This window comes from Mastomys coucha, unplaced genomic scaffold (genome assembly GCF_008632895.1).
Source record: "Mastomys coucha isolate ucsf_1 unplaced genomic scaffold, UCSF_Mcou_1 pScaffold5, whole genome shotgun sequence".
Lineage (NCBI taxonomy): Eukaryota > Metazoa > Chordata > Mammalia > Rodentia > Muridae > Mastomys > Mastomys coucha.
Window position 1 is genome coordinate 102,303,908 of NW_022196911.1, and position 17,143 is coordinate 102,321,050.

Consider the following 17,143-nt stretch of genomic DNA (forward strand, 5'->3'; position numbering starts at 1 on the left):
TTTGGTTCTTCAAGACAGGGTTTCTCTATGTAGCCCTGGCTGTCCAGGAACTCACTCTGAATCTGCCTGCCTCTGCTGCCCAAGTGCTGGGATTATAGTCCTGCGCCACCACACACAGCGAGGCCACACACCTTTAGTCTCAGCATTCAGGGCAGAGGCAGGCAGATCTCTGTGATTCAGGCCAGCCCAATCTACAAGAGTGAGTTCCAGAATAGCCAGGGCTACACAGAGAAACCCTGCCTCATAAAAAGCATTCTTTAGGGCTAGGCGGTGGAGGCGCACGCCTTTGATCCCAGCACTTGGGAGGCGGCACTTGGGAGGCAGAGGCAGGCGGATTTCAGAGTTCGAGGCCAGCCTGGTCTACAGAGTGAGTTCCAGGACAGCCAGGGCTACACAGAGAAACCCTGTCTCGAAAAACCAAAAAAAAAAGGCATTCTTTAAACTGCAGTGTTCTCATTATCACTGCCCAGGCCAAGCTGGTTTGTTGTTGTAGTTTGGTTTGGTTAGGTGTTTGCAGCTCTTCTCCTGCTAGAGATTGGAGATTAGAAAAAAAGCCAAAAATGGAAAGGGGCAAATAGCCAGGGTGGGGTTCAGTAGAATAGGTTGAGGTATCCCTCCTGACTTTTGGCCTCAGGCTCCTGAAGTAGGGTGGTAGTGAGCACCAGGCTCCAGGTAGAGCTGCTTTTCTCCACCTCTTTCTCTGAACATCATTTGGAAGGAGAGACAACCTCAGACGCCTTTCCTTCTGCCCTCTGGGATACTCTAGACAGGCACTGAAGTTTATTTTATAGTCTTTTGCTTTTTCTAGCCCATCCTTCAGGAAATCACAAATGTCCCGAGCCCGGAGCTTCCCAGACAACAGAAAGGAATGCTCAGGTGAGTTCTCAGAATCTAGGTGGGCACTGCACAGGTTGGGGAAGTGTCTTGTTGGAACCACAGATGCCTCTAAATTGGAAAGCCAAAATTATATAGTAATTTTCCTGGAAATTCTACTGTAAAGTCTCAGGAGGCCTTAGGAGCTTAAGTGAGCCATCCATTTTGATTTACCGTGGGTCAAGTAACTGACTGTCCTGTCTTCCTCAGAGCGGGAGACCCAGCTCTATGATAAAGGAGTTAAAGGTGGAACCTATCCCAGGCGCTACCATGTATCTGTGCATCACAAAGACTACAATGATGGTGAGTGCTCTACACTGGCCCCTGGATGGCTGGTCAAAGACCAAACTTTTGCCTGGAAAAAGCCACCACAAAAGGAGAGTTTAGGGGTGGATGGAAAGGAAACCAATTGCTCAGCCTTTGCATTTTCTCTTATTCCTAAGGCATTGTGCTCTAGACTTTAGGCAAAAAAATAAAAATAAAAGAAACTAACCAGATATCAGGGTGTTGGGGGAGGGGGTGGGATGGTCCATGAAAATGCTGCCACTGGGAATGTTGTCTCCTTTGAGTACATTTATTTTCCAGGGTGCCACCCTCTGTGGCAACAACAAATAGACTAAAGCTGTGGCAGAGGGGTCCGTAGCAGAATGTTGAACAGGTCACACTTGAGCTGTGGTTTGTCTCTTTGTTGGGCCTGAGGATCAGTCTTATGCCTTCCCTGTGTGTGGGACTTCTTGAACCAAGCAACTTCAGAATTTCTGCTTTTGTCTTGATCTTAGGGGGATGGGACAGCCTTTCTGGCATGAATCAGGTAGTAGGGGGCAGGGGGCATGTACCTGAGCTGGTTGTCACTCTCCTCTGCTTTTCACATCTGGGTGTGTGGCCAGGCTCTGACTTGCTCTGTCCTCACTCTTACCCTTTCAGGCAGAAGAACATTTCCCCGAATACGACGGCATCAAGGCAACCTATTCACTCTGGTGCCCTCAAGTCGCTCCTTGAGCACAAATGGCGAGAACATGGGTGTAGCTGTGCAATACCTGGACCCCCGTGGGCGCCTACGGAGTGCAGACAGTGAGAATGCCCTCACTGTGCAGGAAAGGAATGTGCCAACCAAATGTGAGGAGTATCCCTGACTAGGAGGGGAGCAGGGGGTACTGACTAGCTGCAGGGGCAAGAGCTCAGCTGTGGTACGCTGCTCTAGCACATCCTTCCCACTCTTGAGAGTGCCATACCCTAGAATATAGGCTGGAGCCCATGGCCGTATGATAAGCCATTTGTTTAGTTTTCCCATGTTTAAGCTAAAGAATATATTTTTACTCCTTGCCATATTCAGATTATTTAGGAGCAAGCTAGGCATGATGGTACATGCCTGTAATTTCAGCACTCAGGACGATGAGGCAGAAAGAGCTAAAGTTTGAGACCAGCTTGAGTTATATAGTGAGTTCAAGGCCAGTCTGTGTTATACAGCAAGGCCTTGTTTAAAAACTAATAATGAACAGACGAAAAACATACATAGGAGCTTTGAAAATAAGGTTAGTTGATCAGCACAGAATGCTATTTTACCAGTCTAATGTTTGTCAGGACTCTGTCCTTAAGGTCCTGTTGACCAAGGGCTTAGGCCTATAAGAGAAGGAAGGGCTAGATGGTGCTTGGTCCAAATACAGAAAGTTCATGCTCAAACACTCTCCTGCTGCTCTCCATAGCTCCTAGTGCTCCCATCAATTGGCGTCGGGGGAAGCTCCTGGGTCAAGGTGCCTTCGGCAGGGTCTACTTATGCTATGATGTGGACACAGGACGTGAACTTGCTTCCAAGCAGGTCCAGTTTGACCCAGATAGTCCTGAGACAAGCAAGGTATGGCCTTCCCCATCCACCAACCTCCAGCCAAAACACCTGTTGAGTACTTGCCTAAAGTGATACTCCCCATAATTCTCAAGCTCCCTTGCTGTTCATCTTAGCTCTAGCCAAGGGTGAAGGGTCAGTGTTCCAAAGTGGGAGGACTACCTCCATGCTAAAGTCCCTAGGAACCCAGACTGAGACGTGGTGACCTCTTCCCCAAAGGGCACTCTCTGTGCCCATTCCCTAAACAGTGCCTTGGCCCAAAAGGAAGCTGTGGAACTCACTCATTTGTTCTTGTGGAAGTAGGAGTCACATGGTCTCCACCTCAATTTGAATAGGCAAATATAGTAGTTACTTTAACTAGGCTTCTGTAGCCCTCCTCCCTCCTTCCTCTGGGTAAGCAGTACTGCATCCCAAGGGCTGCTGAGCATTGTGGCCAAGGGCTAGACAATTGAGTTTGCTGTTCCCTAGCTGAAGTTCCCAAAGCAGATCCCTGTGAAACAACAAGATAAGCTGACCCTAGGTGGGCAGAGCTGGACCCTGAGTGCCTAGGTAGGTGATCACTGATCCCTCTCTAGGAGGTGAGTGCTCTGGAGTGTGAGATCCAGTTGCTGAAGAACTTGCAGCATGAGCGCATTGTGCAGTACTACGGCTGCCTGCGGGACCGTGCTGAGAAGATCCTCACCATCTTTATGGAGTATATGCCAGGGGTATGTGCCCTTGGATGCATGTGCAGTTCACATAAGAGGGCTTGACCTAGGGCTAGTGGCTGTGGGCATGAGTCACTCTTGACCTGGGCCTGATCCCATGAGCTGGGAAACCATGTGTAGGATTTGATGTCAAGAGGGCCCTTCCTGTAGCTACAGAGAAGGTGTGAGATGAGAACTGGCCCAGGTTCCATCTAACTTGAGAGTCCTGAAGGGCTGGTCCATGTCAAGTAAGCACAGCCTTTACCTAGAACAGTGAATCCCTGCAATCTGGACTTGCCACTTGCTTGAGATAAGGACTGTTTGATGCCTTCCCTATGCTGTCTGACAGTTCCTGACAAAAGGGGCTCCTACGTGCACATGAAATTCACATCGTACGTGCACGATACTCACGTCGTACATGCACGTGAGACTCGGAATCCCTGCTTTACTACAGTACCGGGGACTAGAAATAACTTTGTCTCCTCTCACAAGCCAACCGCAGGGGACTCTCTTGACTCCTTGTGCTCTATTAGGGCTCTGTAAAAGACCAGTTGAAGGCCTATGGCGCTCTGACAGAGAGTGTGACCCGCAAGTATACCCGGCAGATTCTGGAGGGCATGTCATACCTGCACAGCAACATGATCGTGCATCGGGACATCAAGGGTGAGTAGAGAGAAAGCTGGCAGAGGCATCAAGACACAGGTTCAGTCAGGCACAGTGGTGCAAACCTTTAATCCCAGGCAGACCCCTGTGTCAGCATAGTGAGTTCTAGGTCTGACAAGCCTACATACTGAGACCTGGGTTCAAGGTTACCATTCAATTACCAGTAGACCAATCACTACTAACTACTCTAAGCTTTCTGAAAAAGTAGGACCCCAATTACTTCCTTAATTGGAGATGAGTGTACAAATTGGTTAAACAGTATGGGGGAAATAGTCCATAATGTAAATCTAGACTATGGAGCTGATCCTTATACTGTGAGCTGATGTCTAAGTCAGTGGTGGCTCTGACCTCCCACAGTTTCCGGCACCTGAAAGGGAAGATAACAGGAAAATATAAGAGGGTGAAAACTGGTAGCTTCTGCCCTTTTGTGCCTTTAGGAGCCAATATCCTCCGAGACTCAGCTGGAAATGTGAAGCTTGGGGATTTTGGGGCCAGCAAACGCCTACAGACCATCTGCATGTCAGGGACAGGCATGCGCTCTGTCACTGGCACACCATACTGGATGAGTCCTGAAGTCATCAGTGGTGAGGGCTATGGAAGGAAAGCAGATGTGTGGTGAGTACTGGGTTATGCTATTGATCTCCCTGACTGAATGAGCTGAAGGATCTTTAAATCAGACATGAACTTGGGGGCTTGACACGATGAGAAGGAGAGGCTGACGATCTACTCTCGCTGGCTGGTGCACCCAGGTATTGATTTTATAGCGGGGTGAGAGGATAAATGCAGGGCACATTGACAAACAGAATGAATGTTTATCCCAAACAACTAAGGGTTATGGCTAAGGACTTAAGCCATGGGAGTCAAAATCCCTCAGGTTTGATGGACCTCTTTAAGAAGCAGGTTTGGAGTTGGGCCTAGTGATTAGCCCCTCTAATCCCAGTGCTGGAGAGGCTGTCAGATCTCTGTGAGTTCAAGGTTAGCCTGGTCTACATAGTGAGTTCTAAGCCAACCAAAAACAATGAGACTATGTCAGAAATGAAGGAGGGAGGGAAGGAAGGAAGGAAAAGAAAAAAAGAAAAGAAAAAGTAGATTCTAGAGCTAGGGAGGATGACTTGATGGGTAAGAACACTTGCTATACAAAGTATGAAGACCTAAGTTAAAATCCCTAGCTCCCACATAAAAGCCAGGCATGCCTGCAACTCCCACACTGGGAGGCAGACAGGTGGATCCAGAGAGCTCTCTGACCCGTCAGTCTAACCAAAAAAGCAACCTTCCATTTTAGTGATAGACACTTGTCCTGCTTGCCTCTGCATATACAAATACAGACATGCTAACATGCATATAACACACATAAACAGCACAGGATTATTCTGAAGGCCTAGATTTGTCTCTAAATGAGAAAACATAGTCCTTTCTTATGCCCAAATGGCTTATATTTGACTTACTTAACTTTATATCTGACTTCAGAGAGAGCACAAGAGTTACAAGAACAACTCTCCTTGGAAAGTTATCATGTGTCATCCACCAAAGGTGTCTGAATCCTACTGCCAAAACCTATAAATGTGACCTAGATGGCAGCAGGCTCTGTGACTGTGAGGCACTGTCCTGAAGCACCTGGGTGGGCCTGGGGTGATGGTGAGGTCTCTGTAAAAGAAAGGCAAGTCAGACTGGGTAGTGGGAGATGTGGCAGAGGGTACACAGCTTAGAGTTACTTAGTCAAGGAATGTGGGACCAGAAGCCAAGAAACACAGACAAATGGCTTGGGGAAGCTATTGCTTAATAGTATAGAATGTGCTGAATACACACAAGGCCTTGGGTTCAATCTCTTACACAAAATAGACATAGATAGGAAGAAATGCAGACAGCACCCCTGAAACTCAAAAATCAAGGAAATAAGAACTATTTTCTCCAACAGAAAACTAATCTTGGAGTTATCTTGGAGGCTTACAGTCTCAGTAAGTGCCCCAGTGACATCTTTGTGTGTCAGCATATATCTGTAACCCCATCAGCCATTAGCTTGGCCCATTTGCCCTTCAGTTTTTTTGTTTTTTGTTTTGTTTGTTTGTTTGTTTGTTTTGGTTTTTCGAGACAGGGTTTCTCTGTGTAGCCCTGGCTGTCCTGGAACTTACTCTGTAGACCAGGCTGGCCTCGAACTCAGAAATCTGCCTGCCTCTGCCTCCCAAGTGCTGGGATTAAAGGCGTGCACCACCACCGCCTGGCTGTCCTTCAGTTTTGATCTGAGAAAGATACCTCCTTTCATCACAGTGTATATAGAGTGGCTGACAGGTGACATAAGGGTCTCTCTTCCAGGAGCCTGGGCTGTACTGTGGTGGAGATGCTGACAGAGAAACCACCTTGGGCAGAGTATGAAGCTATGGCTGCCATTTTCAAGATTGCCACCCAGCCTACCAATCCTCAGCTGCCCTCTCACATCTCAGAACACGGCAGGGACTTCCTGAGGCGCATATTTGTGGAAGCTCGTCAGAGACCCTCAGCTGAGGAGCTGCTCACACACCACTTTGCACAGCTAGTGTACTGAGCTCTCAAGGATATGCTGCTGCCAGTTGCCACCTGCTGAGCAGGCAAGGGGCTGCTGACAGGCTCAGTGAAGTTGCTGCTTCTTCCAGGCAAGGCTATGGACCAGTGGAGCGTCGGTCCAGCCATTGTTGTCTGTGCCCCATCACCACTGGGACTCAAGGCCAGGATGGGATAGCTCTGGCATCAAGACTGGGAGCTCCAGCCTGTAAGACCCAAGAGCTTTAGCATCCTAAGCTCAGTATGGCGGGAAGGGCTGGGAACAGTATGCAAGACTGCTATGGGTCCTACCTGCCCTCAGATGTGTCCTAACACTGCAGACAGCACTGAAGCCAAGAGGGACTGGGGCACAGGACATCCTCAAGGGTATGAATAGTGTTACTTCATTCAGAGTGTTATTTTGTTTCTCTCCCAATGTTTGGAGACTACCAGCGTATCTCTGGGCTTCATGAGCCCATGCTAGCGTGAGGTAAAGCCCAGCATCCCCCAGCCAACAGAAGGTAGAGGTTTGGGCTGCCCCACTAAGAGCTTCCAGGTATACGGTGTCAGTCCTGTCTTACCAAAGATGAATGAAGCAAATGTTATGCTGCCTTATTCTGGGAAGGAGGAGCTACCCCGATAAGCAGGGCCTGAGAAATGGAGCTGCCTCCAGAAACTGGGGAGACCCAGTCTTGTCAATGCAATTGTCTCTTTTACAAGTTGGAGTCACTCTTATGCTGTTCCCAGTTTTTAAACTGGAGACCTTGCCCTTTGAGCTCTGGAGACCCATGTAGGCTTAGTTAGGCCTTGGACTGAATGGCAGAGCTGATGGCTTCCACCGCTGGCCCACCCTCTGTTTCCTCACTGGAGCAGAGAACTTAGACAATACAAGTCAGGGCACCTGGCTCTGGGCAACTCAGCAAAGTGCATGGGGTTGTCTCAGGCTGTCTGTATCTCAAACCTGTCAGGCTTGAGCCCACTCCACGGGGGCAGAAAGTCCTATTGCTGCCACAACCAGCAGCTGTCTAAAACCACCAGCTGTGTTCCTCAGCCGGCCCTGTCCACTTGTCATCAGCCTCATACCCTTCTGGTTCCTCCCACAAGAGAGAATGCCAGCAGGGGTTAGGGAAAGAGTTATCTCCAAGCAGCTTAGAGTTGGCCGTATTTACCTCAGCTTGGGTGCTGGTCCTTTCCTCCAGCCCCTTCTTCCCCTCCAAATGTGCCTATTGCTAGAGCTCCTCCCTCCCAATGCCCAAATTTCTTGGGAGTTATCATTAAAGGAAAGAAGAAAAAAAAAGCCAGTGCCCAGGGATGGGCATCTCCAGGGAGCTGGGGATTAGTGCCAGGCAGCTCTTTGCCAGCCATGCCCACTTCCCCATGGGCACAGAACAAGCCAAAGCCTTCGTTGTATGTTGACGATGCACTTTTATGAATGTAGTTTCTATCGCTGTTTTTAGCCTTTTCACATCATGTAATGTGAGGCCTTGTACTTGTTAATTTATATCTCAGATCCATATTTGATGGTTTTTATATATATCAATTCTAGACTGTTACCGGTGATGGACTCCTGAAGAGAGAACAGAAATTGAAAGCAGCTGGTTTTGCAGATATGTGTGTTGCACGGTGCCAATTGGGCCTGGACCCCTCTGTTTTATTTCCTTCCTTTGGGGGTCTGTTAGGCCACTCTCTGAAGCCAGTGAGCAAAGTCCTGCTTCCACCTCAGCCTTTGCCCAAAGTAGGGACTGGCCCTTCTTCTAGACCAAAGCTGCCAAAAGGCAGCTGGGCCTCTCCATGACCCCATCCTGATGGCTATATAGCACCCCTTAGCCTATCCCTATCCACACCCCAAACCTAGAGGAGATAGAGCTTGGTGGACTGACAAGATGTTAGATGAGACAACTCTGCTTGTCACAGGTTCAGGCTCTCACAGAGCTTCTCCCCCCTTGGGGGAGCTTATTACCTCATAGGGAATGTTTCTAAAATAAACTTAAAAGTAAGCCAACAAATCCTGCACTCCAAAGGAAAAAAAAAAAAAAGACCCCTTTTTTGTGCCAAAAACTGTGGACATGCTGGTTCAGCATCCTCAGGACCAAGCTATTTATTTTTTATTAACAAATCCAAATGAGAAGTTGTGGGCCTCTGATGGCCTGGGCCCAAAGCTTATGAAGGACAGCAGCCGTTTGGTCTGCTGTGCAAGATGCTCTGCCACCATTTGTTCTTCATTCCATGGGGTTTACCTGCGTTCATCAACCCCAGATGGTAGGGCCAGGCCTGGGTCAGCTGCATGCTGCCACCCTCCTGCCTTCCCACGCACCCAGCTCTGTGTCTGTGTCTGAATTGTGGATTGTGCAGAAGAACCTGCAGCCATAGTTATTTGACTATATCTTGACTGAGGGCTTGCAGTGCAAAGCCAGGCCAGTGCATTACTTACAATAAAAGGGATCATTTATATCAGAAGGGTCCCGTGACCATGCTTTTGGTTGAAGGTGGTGGTGGGAAGTTTTACAGGGATGGGTTTGGTACATACAATGCCTAACACCAAATTTAGGCCTCTTAAATAGAACTTGAAATGCCTGCCAAAAGCAGCCTGTGATGACTTGGCGAAGCATCATTGCTAAACCAGGTGGTCCCTCTTTCCTCTCCTCCCCTCTTATCTATCCTAGTGCTTCTCTGGGACAGCACTGGTTGTCCATCTGAGCTGAATATACCAATAGCTGGATTCCTAGGACCATTCATCACATTTCGTAGTCTTCCTGGCTGGGAGGCTTCCCTTGGTCCCATTCTTACAGAACATCAGTCAGAGGCAAGCTATGTAGCTTTGCTGTCCTGGAACTCACTCTGTAGACCAGGCTGGTCTTGAATGCAGAGATCCACCTGCCTCTGCCTCCTGAGTGCTGGGATTAAAAGCATGTACTACCACTGTTTCTTTACTGCAGCATGAGACCATCCTTGTCCCCATAAATCCAAGGCTATGTCATGCCTGCTTCCCAAATGTCCACCTGAAGGAACAGTCCACAGTGATTCATCCATCAGCAAGACCAGAGACTGGGCTGCCTAGCAGTCTTTGACCTCTTGCTCACCAATTCATCTGTCCTATAGGCAGTTTGCAGAAGTTGGGACAACAGGACCTAGGGCGGGACAACTCAGACTTCCACTGAGGGAGCATCTTCACACTTGGCCTGTTCCTCTGCTGTGAGCTGTCATCCCCTCAGTGTGCATGAACTCTCAGAGGCACAAAGTTGGCCCCTGGAGGTCCTGGCACAGTAGCTGTGACATCCCACGTCATACAAGAGGCTCCAGGAAGATGACGGTAATGGGAGAGAAAATGTGGAGGACACTGGACATGGCAGCACTTGACATTCCTACCATTCCTTGCAAATTTCTAGGCTAAAGGGCTAGGAGGAAATGGACAGCTGGAGCCAGCTAGCAGAAAGGCAGACAAACAAGGTCTCAGCCAAATCAGAAAGGTTCTGTTTTCCACTCCACTCTACTCAAGTGTAGTAAATTAACCTCTGAAGAACTGAGGCCAGGCATGGATGACACACGCCTTTAATCACAGCACTTTGGAAGCAGAGGCAGGCGGATCTCTGAGTATACTAGGCCAATCAAAGGTACAGTGAGACCCTGTCTCAGAAACCAAAAACAGTTATGTTGTTGAGTCAGTGTGCCTGGCTTCTCTGGGAAGAGGGTACACAGTGGGATTTCAGGTTTGACAACACCCCAAGGTGGCAAAGATCAGGGTTTTTTTGGGTAATACTTCTTTGACAACCATCCCCCAGCCCCTTCAAGGCCAGGAGTATTATGGGCTATCCCCCACTCCCCTCCCTGTGACGAGTCTGCTGCATACCTGCCACAAAGCCCCTCATCAGGCCACATAATAGAGTCAAGATCTGTTCAAACATTTTTTAAAACAGGGTCAATCACAAGTCAGAACAGCACAACAGGGGGGGAACATAGCTGTTGCCGACCCTGTCAGCTGAGGCTCTAGCAAGAGCTTTAGCTTTGTGGTGCAAGGCCCCCTTCCCAGACCCTGAAGGCTGCAGGCTGGCTGGCCTCTTCCCCAGCCCTCTCCCCTCCCCCAGCGAGGTGGCATCTGTGAGGCCCAGCAGATGGCACTCTCCCTCTTCCAGTCTCTGTGGCTCTTAACCAGGCTAAGGGGCAGAGGTAGATGGGGAGACAAGGGGGTACACAAGGCCCAGGTGGCAGTGAGGGAGCTTGGGACCCTGAGGAGGGCATGCTGACTCCTTGCTGGAGAAAAGGCACCTAAGTAGGAAGCTGGGCTTGTGGGCCTCCCAGGGAGCCATGGGGTGAGGTGAGGTGGGCTAAAGGAAGCAGCATGGTGAAATTTCCAATCTGGTTCCCAACGCCAACCTCCTCTGGGAAAAGTAAGGAATCCTGGAGCGGAGCCTTAGGCCTGAAACCTGAGGGAGTCTCATCCTTTCCCACCCAGCTCCCCCAAGCCCAGGTTAGCCTCCTTCCCTCTGCCCAGCTGGAGGCCATGTGCTGGGAGGGAATGGATGTTAAGGGGGACTCAGGCTGTCTTGGTGCCTGAGTCCACCTCCTTGTGGGCCCAGAGCTCCTTGTGCTGTTTCCGACCAAACCCCTCATCGTAGTTGCCTTTGCTCTTAAACAGCTGCTGAAAGTGAGGTCTGCAGTAAAATTCACCGTGCATTGCAGCATAACTGCCCAAGCTGTGGAAGCAGAGAACATCTGGGTCAGTCTGGGTCAAGGCGGGAAGGCAAGGTAGGGTGGGCAAGTTAAGTGGGCAGGCCAGAACAGAGCAGGAGCGCACCTGAGTTTGGTGTGGCAGTGTTTGCAACAGAAACAAGTGTTGTGGAAAATGAGCTTGTCCGCCACCAGCCGCTCCATAGGGTACACAGTCTTCTGGCAGGCCGAACAGGTCTCTTTCACCTGAGCCCGCAAGCTAAAGGACTGTGGAGTGGGAGCACGGTACACTCAGCAAGGAGCCGGATCAGCACCGATCCTTTCCTCCACCCGCACCCACCCTCAGGACCCTACCTTAGACCGCTGCACGGTGCTGCTGCCACTGCTGCCTTTGGCTTCCTGAGGAAGAGGAGCAGTCAGAGGGGTCAGCTCTCCGGTGGCCCAGCAAACAAGCTGCTCCTGTCCCCTTTACCCCTCCCCACCTGACTGGTCACCTACATGAGAGGGGGTGGTGGCCTGGGCGGCTCCGGCAGCTTGGAACATGGCTCTTCAGAGGTGTCTGGCGGCCCTGGAGGAGACGCCGAGGCAAGAGGGTTCTGCAAGGGGAAGTCAGTCAGTGGGGCCCCATGAGCCCTCCCCCACCCTGTAGGCTGGGGTGTTTTTAGGCAGGGGGTTGGGGGGCTGCGGTTGGGACTTTCCCTAAGTCATTTCCTGTTGCTCTGGGTCTTGCCACTTCCGCCCCTCACCCACCCCCAACAGCTTGCCCGCCCCTCATTCAGCCCCCAAGGGTTAGGGGGTCCCTGAGTGGAAACATATGTGGGGACAAAACAAAGTTAGCGAGAGTGGCCGGAGACAGAGGCTCCACGGTCTCTCTGCCTGTGCTTCCCACGGGCAGAGACCCCGCCTGGGGTGAAGAGAGGTCAGCAGAGGTCTGGGCCGGGTACCGCCAGATTCGCGCTCCCCCGCACCGAGCTTAGACGTCCAGCCCCTGGGGACAGTGCTGGGCCCGACCTCCTGCCTGGCCAGGCTGCGCCGCCTCCCGCGCCTGCTCTTCGGGACCCCGAACCCCAATCCCACCACGGGCCGGCCCTGCGGGACCGACGGGAGCCTCGGGATCCCGGCGAGCGCAACGCGCGAACCGCCAGGCGGCGTGGGCCCCGCAACGCTCCGCGCCCCTCCCCCCGGCCGTCGTGGGTCTCACCGGGCCCGGCCTGCGCCGCGGGGCGGGGGTCGGTCGCTGGGGGACCGCCTCGGGTGCGAGTGGCGCGGGCGCGAGCTGCCGCCGCTGCCAGTGGTCCCCGAGCGGCAGCCGCCGCCTCACCGCGGCGCCGCCCCCGCCGGCCCCCGCCCCGCGCCCGCCCATTGGCTCCGCGCGCCCGGGGCCGCCTCCGGGAGAAGCGGCCGCCGACCCCCCTCTGCGCTTTGTCTTTCCCTTGCTCGCAATCCCCCTCCTCCCCGCCGCCCCCCGCCTTTGTCTGCCCCCACACCGCTTTCACAGCCCGCGCTCTCCCGCCTCCCGGAGCCGACCTCCTCTGCTGCTCGTGAAGAAGGGATGACGGCGGGGACCGAATCGCATATCTCGGGAGGAGACGAGTTCAGCCTACGGTCGCCACGCAAGACTCTTCCGCCGCGGACCTTCAGAAATGGCCTGGGCTTTTACTGCCTCGGTTTACCATTGTGAACGCCGAGTCCCATTAGCTCCGCCCCTTTCTTGCGCTCTTAAGACCCAGTATCTTGAGTTACCCCACTGTGGGGACTCCGGAGGCTGGTTCACTGGCAGCCACGGAGTCCTACAGAGGAAGATGGAGGCGGCTCATAGTCCCTCCATATACCCCGATAGGCCAAGGGAGCCGGCGGTGGGCCGCTGCCACGATATGAAGGGGTTTGACAGGTCCGCTATCCTGCAGCCGTGTGGTTCCCGAAATCACCAACCCCCTTAAGTTCGGCATCCTAAATGGTTTCTGTGACCATATTTTGTGAGATTAGTAACCTCTGGCCTCGCCATGGCCCAGGTCAAGCCCTTAAACTGAAAGGACCCGCTTCCTTGCACACCTTGTTCCACCGAAGGAAACAGAGAGGCATTTAGACTGGAGTTGTTTAGAGAACAAAGTGTGGCAAGAGCAACTAGTTCTTGCTCCAGCCCAGCCCACTGCACAGCAGGCTTGAGGGCAGCACTGAAAGGCCTCTAGTCTAGGCAGCCGCATCTAGGGCACGGACCTCTGCTGGAGGCTTTGCTCGAAGCCCAGCTGGAGACTGTTTCACGAAGCACAACTGTCCTCAGTGACATATTTCCACACCCCTGTAACAGGAATAGAACTGGTGGCTCTAGCGCAGGCCCACGCGTGTCAGGGAACAGAACAACTTACCGCCTCCTGCCTGGCAGGGGACGAGGGAGGCGGCATGCTATATCACCCATCCCCACCGGCCCCCCTCTGTGGTGCTAATGCACCCACGCTGAGCTTCACTTTTCTCCCTCAGCCTCAGGTGGACGTTTTGCCTGCACTGCACTGAGGACTTCGTAATGGGTGTTCCTCCACAATTAGGGGTGACTCTTCCTGGGGAAAATTGTCCACACCTATCATCAGATTCTCCAAGAGAGCTGTTTGGTACAAGAAAGGTGAAGCCCTTAGGGACACCAGGAGGCTGCTCCCAGGCACTGACTGGCAGCCTGCCCTGCGGGGACCATCTGAGGGCAGAGCTGAAGGGAGCTACCACAGTCAGCAGTTAACTAGGAGGAGGAAGACAGTGCGGAAGGAGGGGAAGCAGCTAACTGTGGGCCCATGCCAGCGCTCTGCGCTTGAGGCCACCCTGGGCTACAAGTCATAGCTGGTGCACACCTTTTAAAAAAAAAAAAAAAAAGGCTTTAAAACTTAAGTATCTGAGAACAAGTTGGGCAGGGACTAGAAGAAGCACCAGAGTGTCACATGAGCCTTTGTCACATGCCATTTCAGGTCCCCTAGCCTACCTCCAGTAGGAAATTTTTTTTTAAAAGTTTCTTTAAATGTTCTCTAGTTGTTAGACAAGGTCTCTAGCCCAGGCTGGCCTCAAACCAGCTCTGTAACTAAGGGTGATGTTCAATGCCTATCCTCCGTCTCTACCCCCAAGTGCTAGGTTTATAATGCCTAGCTAGCTCCATGCCCAGTGTATAAAGTGCTGAGGAGCTGGTGAAAAAACATGGTGCTTCACATATGCTGTGTGAGCACTCTGCCAACCAAGCTGGAAGCCCAGCCTCAACTGTAAAACGTCCTAAGACCATGTAAAGTTTCCTTAGGGGAGCATTTGATGGTCTGAGAATCCTCAGAAAAAGGGGTGCAGGACCTCAGCCAGAGGAGGTGAGGGAGGGCCTCACCCAGGGGACCGGCAAGGTGGGAAACACTGAGCTGGGGCTGTATATATGGGCATGCACACAAACAAGGTTAGAACGGGTCCCTGCTGCCAGCCAGGACGACAGGTTCTTGGGTTACACTTGCTGGTATTAGTGCCAACCATAAGGAGACAAACATCAGGTTATAAGACGAAGTCTTCCACCCTTTGCTGCCCAGAGTGGGCTTGGCTAGTTGCAGGTACTGGTACCCTTTCTAGATAATTTTGCCAAGGCAAAATTTAATACTCAAACTCTAGGGAATTAAGAGACCAAGGCTGTTTCTTCTAAGACCAGTTTTCTAAGAGAGTGGTATGTATGCTTATGAAAGAAATCACTGCCGGGCTGGCTGCACACCTACTTAGCCCACTCTGCGAGAACCAGTGACCTGCAGCCGAGCCTGGCAATCCTAGAAGCCAGCATACAGGCTCTGCACACATGCAAATACTGGTGCCATTCCCAACATACTCTGAAAACTTTAATTTGTTCTGACAATGAAACTAATTACAACATAAGGACTCTTAAGCCCTCAGATGAGGCAAGACATGTATGGCCCTTGGAGGAGGCACCAAGGCAGCAGCTGGCAGGAGGCATCAAGATGGATTCTTGAGAAAGGAGAGTAATAAACGAATGCACTAAGATGGTTTCAGGTGTCAGGGCCCATGAGAGGTGGAGATGAGGATGGCCAGTCCCAGCCTTAACCAACCTGGTGCTCTTAACTAGGTGATGCCTGAGGGCTGGGCAGGGCAGACTGCTTAGGGTTTGTCCCCTTTCAGCCATACAGGATCTGGGAGCCGAAGAATGAGGGAATAGGCTAGCTGAGAGCAAGTTCTGGGAAGAGGATGGGAAGGTTCCAGGGGTCAAGAGGTACTCTGGGCTTGGCCTTGAGCCTTGGGCCCATGCAGCACTTCTTCCCTTCTAAGGAGGTCCCCAGAGCTTACAACAGGATGTCGGCTTTTCAGCTAAGTCCCTCGTGACTGGGATTCCCTGGGTCTCAAAAGCCACAAAAACAGTGAAGTCCCTTCTAGAATGTCCTTTCAAGTAGCCAGCAGCCAGCTCTGCAGGCAGAATGTCCTTTGAACCCAATCTGCAGCCAGAGGCAGATGCTGGTCCTCGAGAAGGCCCCGGGCTCACACACACGACCCCAGCTGGAGGATGCAGGCTGTAGAGACTCAGAACTCCCAGTCATCCACCTCCAGGTCTTCCAGGTTTGTCACCAGGCTGAAGATTCCACTGTGATCCTGAGACTGGCTGCCCTCGAAGTTGGTGATGGGAGCGACTGGGCGGAGCAACTCAGGCAAAGCCTCCGAAGCACGTCGCTTGATCTGAGGCAGAGACAAGTTGAATATGGACCCTACAATTCAGGTCCCAAGACACCACAGGACCTTCAGTTAGCAGGCCATAGCTCCTGCCCTGTGGTGTTCTGGAGCTAGGAAAGGAAGGGAGCGAGTGCCTCTCAGAGCCTCAGAAGCACGGTGGTCCCACTAGTTCAAACAAACCTAACTGCACCTAAGGGTTTCAGTGGCTGGAGTCACAGGGTACAGCGGCAGGGAGCCAGGGAGCCACCTTACCTGCTTGAAGAAGGAGTGGTTCAGGAGGGTGCTGGCATTTGGCCTGGAGAGAAAGGTGAAGAGACCCAAATGACCCATGGGCTCAGTCTCCAAACCCAGACACCAAGCCTCTCCTCAGAGACCCCCTCCTAGTTCACTCGGCTCTCCTCAGAGACCCCCTCCTAGTTCACTCGGCTCTCCTCAGAGACCCTCTCCTAGTTCACTTGGTTCTCCCAGTAACTAGTGGCCAAAGCTGCTGGGTTGCCAGATATCCACGTAAGAGTCACAGCCTCTGGAATACTGGCTGCAGCTCCTAAGATCCCTCTGCTCCCTGAAGCCCACCCGATGGCCTGCAGGGTACCTTGCATCAGGGTTGCGCTGAAGGCACTGCTCCACAAAGTTGTGGAAGTGAGGTGAGAAGGTTCGGTGGTAGGGGTGGGGAGGCGAGTTGCCATTGGAAGTCCTGAGGCTACCAGCGGCCAGGCTGTCATTCAGGCCGGGGTTGGCAATGGAGCGGGAGGGACTCATGGTCAGCTCCTCAGCAGGGATGGTGCTGGTGTCCAGCAGGCAGGGCACTGTGCCATTAAGTTTCTCTAGCAGCATCTAGGGAAGAGAGGTGGGTCTGGGCTAAGAGGCTCAGGAAGGCCAAGAGTCTCCTCACAAATGGGATCCCTGGCAGAGAAGACAGATGTTGGATGTGCTGGCAAGGGTTATGTACATTTGACACAAAGTAGACTCATCTGAGAGGACGGAGCCTCATGAGAAAACGCCTCCACATGAACGGGCCATAGGCAGGCCTACAGAGCATTTTCTCAGTCAGTGACTGATAGGGGAGGAAGGGCCCAGCCCATTGTGGACCAGGGCTGGTGGTCCTGGGTTGTACAGTAAACAGGCTGAGGAAGTCCTGAGGAGCAAGCTAGTCATCAAGCAGCACGTCTGCGTGGCCACGCTGCCTGCCTTCTCTCAAGCAGCACGTCTGCGTGGCCACGCT

General features: G+C 52.1%; 3 protein-coding genes across 19 annotated transcripts in view; 1 reads left to right on the top strand and 2 right to left on the bottom strand.

Moving 5' to 3' along the window:
• The window catches only part of Map3k3 (mitogen-activated protein kinase kinase kinase 3), a 71,022-nt gene extending 61,989 nt beyond the window's left edge, over positions 1 to 9,033 (top strand). For all 3 annotated transcript variants that reach the window (XM_031350603.1, XM_031350605.1, XM_031350604.1), the window contains 8 exons: positions 809 to 876; positions 1,084 to 1,176; positions 1,798 to 1,989; positions 2,577 to 2,725; positions 3,289 to 3,420; positions 3,933 to 4,062; positions 4,500 to 4,677; positions 6,373 to 9,033. In XM_031350603.1, the coding sequence (XP_031206463.1) occupies positions 809 to 876; positions 1,084 to 1,176; positions 1,798 to 1,989; positions 2,577 to 2,725; positions 3,289 to 3,420; positions 3,933 to 4,062; positions 4,500 to 4,677; positions 6,373 to 6,601 (1,171 nt within the window). In that variant the 3' untranslated portion in view covers positions 6,602 to 9,033. The remainder of the gene's footprint in view (positions 1 to 808; positions 877 to 1,083; positions 1,177 to 1,797; positions 1,990 to 2,576; positions 2,726 to 3,288; positions 3,421 to 3,932; positions 4,063 to 4,499; positions 4,678 to 6,372) is intronic.
• Positions 9,034 to 10,109: 1,076 nt separating this feature from the next.
• Positions 10,110 to 12,886, bottom strand: Limd2 (LIM domain containing 2). 7 transcript variants are annotated; one of them, XM_031350611.1, is made up of 5 exons: positions 12,769 to 12,886; positions 11,740 to 11,837; positions 11,596 to 11,640; positions 11,369 to 11,508; positions 10,110 to 11,267 (listed from the first exon to the last, which is right to left on the bottom strand). In XM_031350611.1, the coding sequence occupies exons 2-5, from the start codon at positions 11,782 to 11,784 to the stop codon at positions 11,108 to 11,110; spliced, it is 390 nt and encodes a 129-aa protein (XP_031206471.1). In that variant the 5' UTR covers positions 11,785 to 11,837; positions 12,769 to 12,886; the 3' UTR covers positions 10,110 to 11,107. The 7 variants fall into 7 exon arrangements, with proteins under 7 accessions (XP_031206471.1, XP_031206467.1, XP_031206472.1 ...); XM_031350607.1 differs by lacking the exon at positions 12,769 to 12,886 and adding an exon at positions 12,443 to 12,575; XM_031350612.1 differs by lacking the exon at positions 12,769 to 12,886 and adding an exon at positions 12,443 to 12,572 and having other exon boundaries at positions 11,740 to 11,809.
• Positions 12,887 to 15,058: 2,172 nt separating this feature from the next.
• The window catches only part of Strada (STE20 related adaptor alpha), a 34,278-nt gene continuing 32,193 nt past the window's right edge, over positions 15,059 to 17,143 (bottom strand). For all 9 annotated transcript variants that reach the window (XM_031350620.1, XM_031350616.1, XM_031350617.1 and 6 more), the window contains 3 exons: positions 16,514 to 16,755; positions 16,174 to 16,216; positions 15,059 to 15,927 (listed from right to left, as the gene is read on the bottom strand). In XM_031350620.1, the coding sequence (XP_031206480.1) occupies positions 15,775 to 15,927; positions 16,174 to 16,216; positions 16,514 to 16,755 (438 nt within the window). In that variant the 3' untranslated portion in view covers positions 15,059 to 15,774. The remainder of the gene's footprint in view (positions 15,928 to 16,173; positions 16,217 to 16,513; positions 16,756 to 17,143) is intronic.

Bases quoted from the DNA above. Each gene is read 5' to 3' on its own strand.
- Limd2 (XM_031350611.1), bottom strand. From the start codon at position 11,784: ATGTTCCAAGCTGCCGGAGCCGCCCAGGCCACCACCCCCTCTCAT. The intron at 11,641-11,739 runs GTAGGTGACCAG...CCTCTTCCTCAG, and splicing joins AGGCCACCACCCCCTCTCAT to GAAGCCAAAGGCAGCAGTGG. The intron at 11,268-11,368 runs GTGCGCTCCTGC...CTGCTTCCACAG, and splicing joins CACTGCCACACCAAACTCAG to CTTGGGCAGTTATGCTGCAA.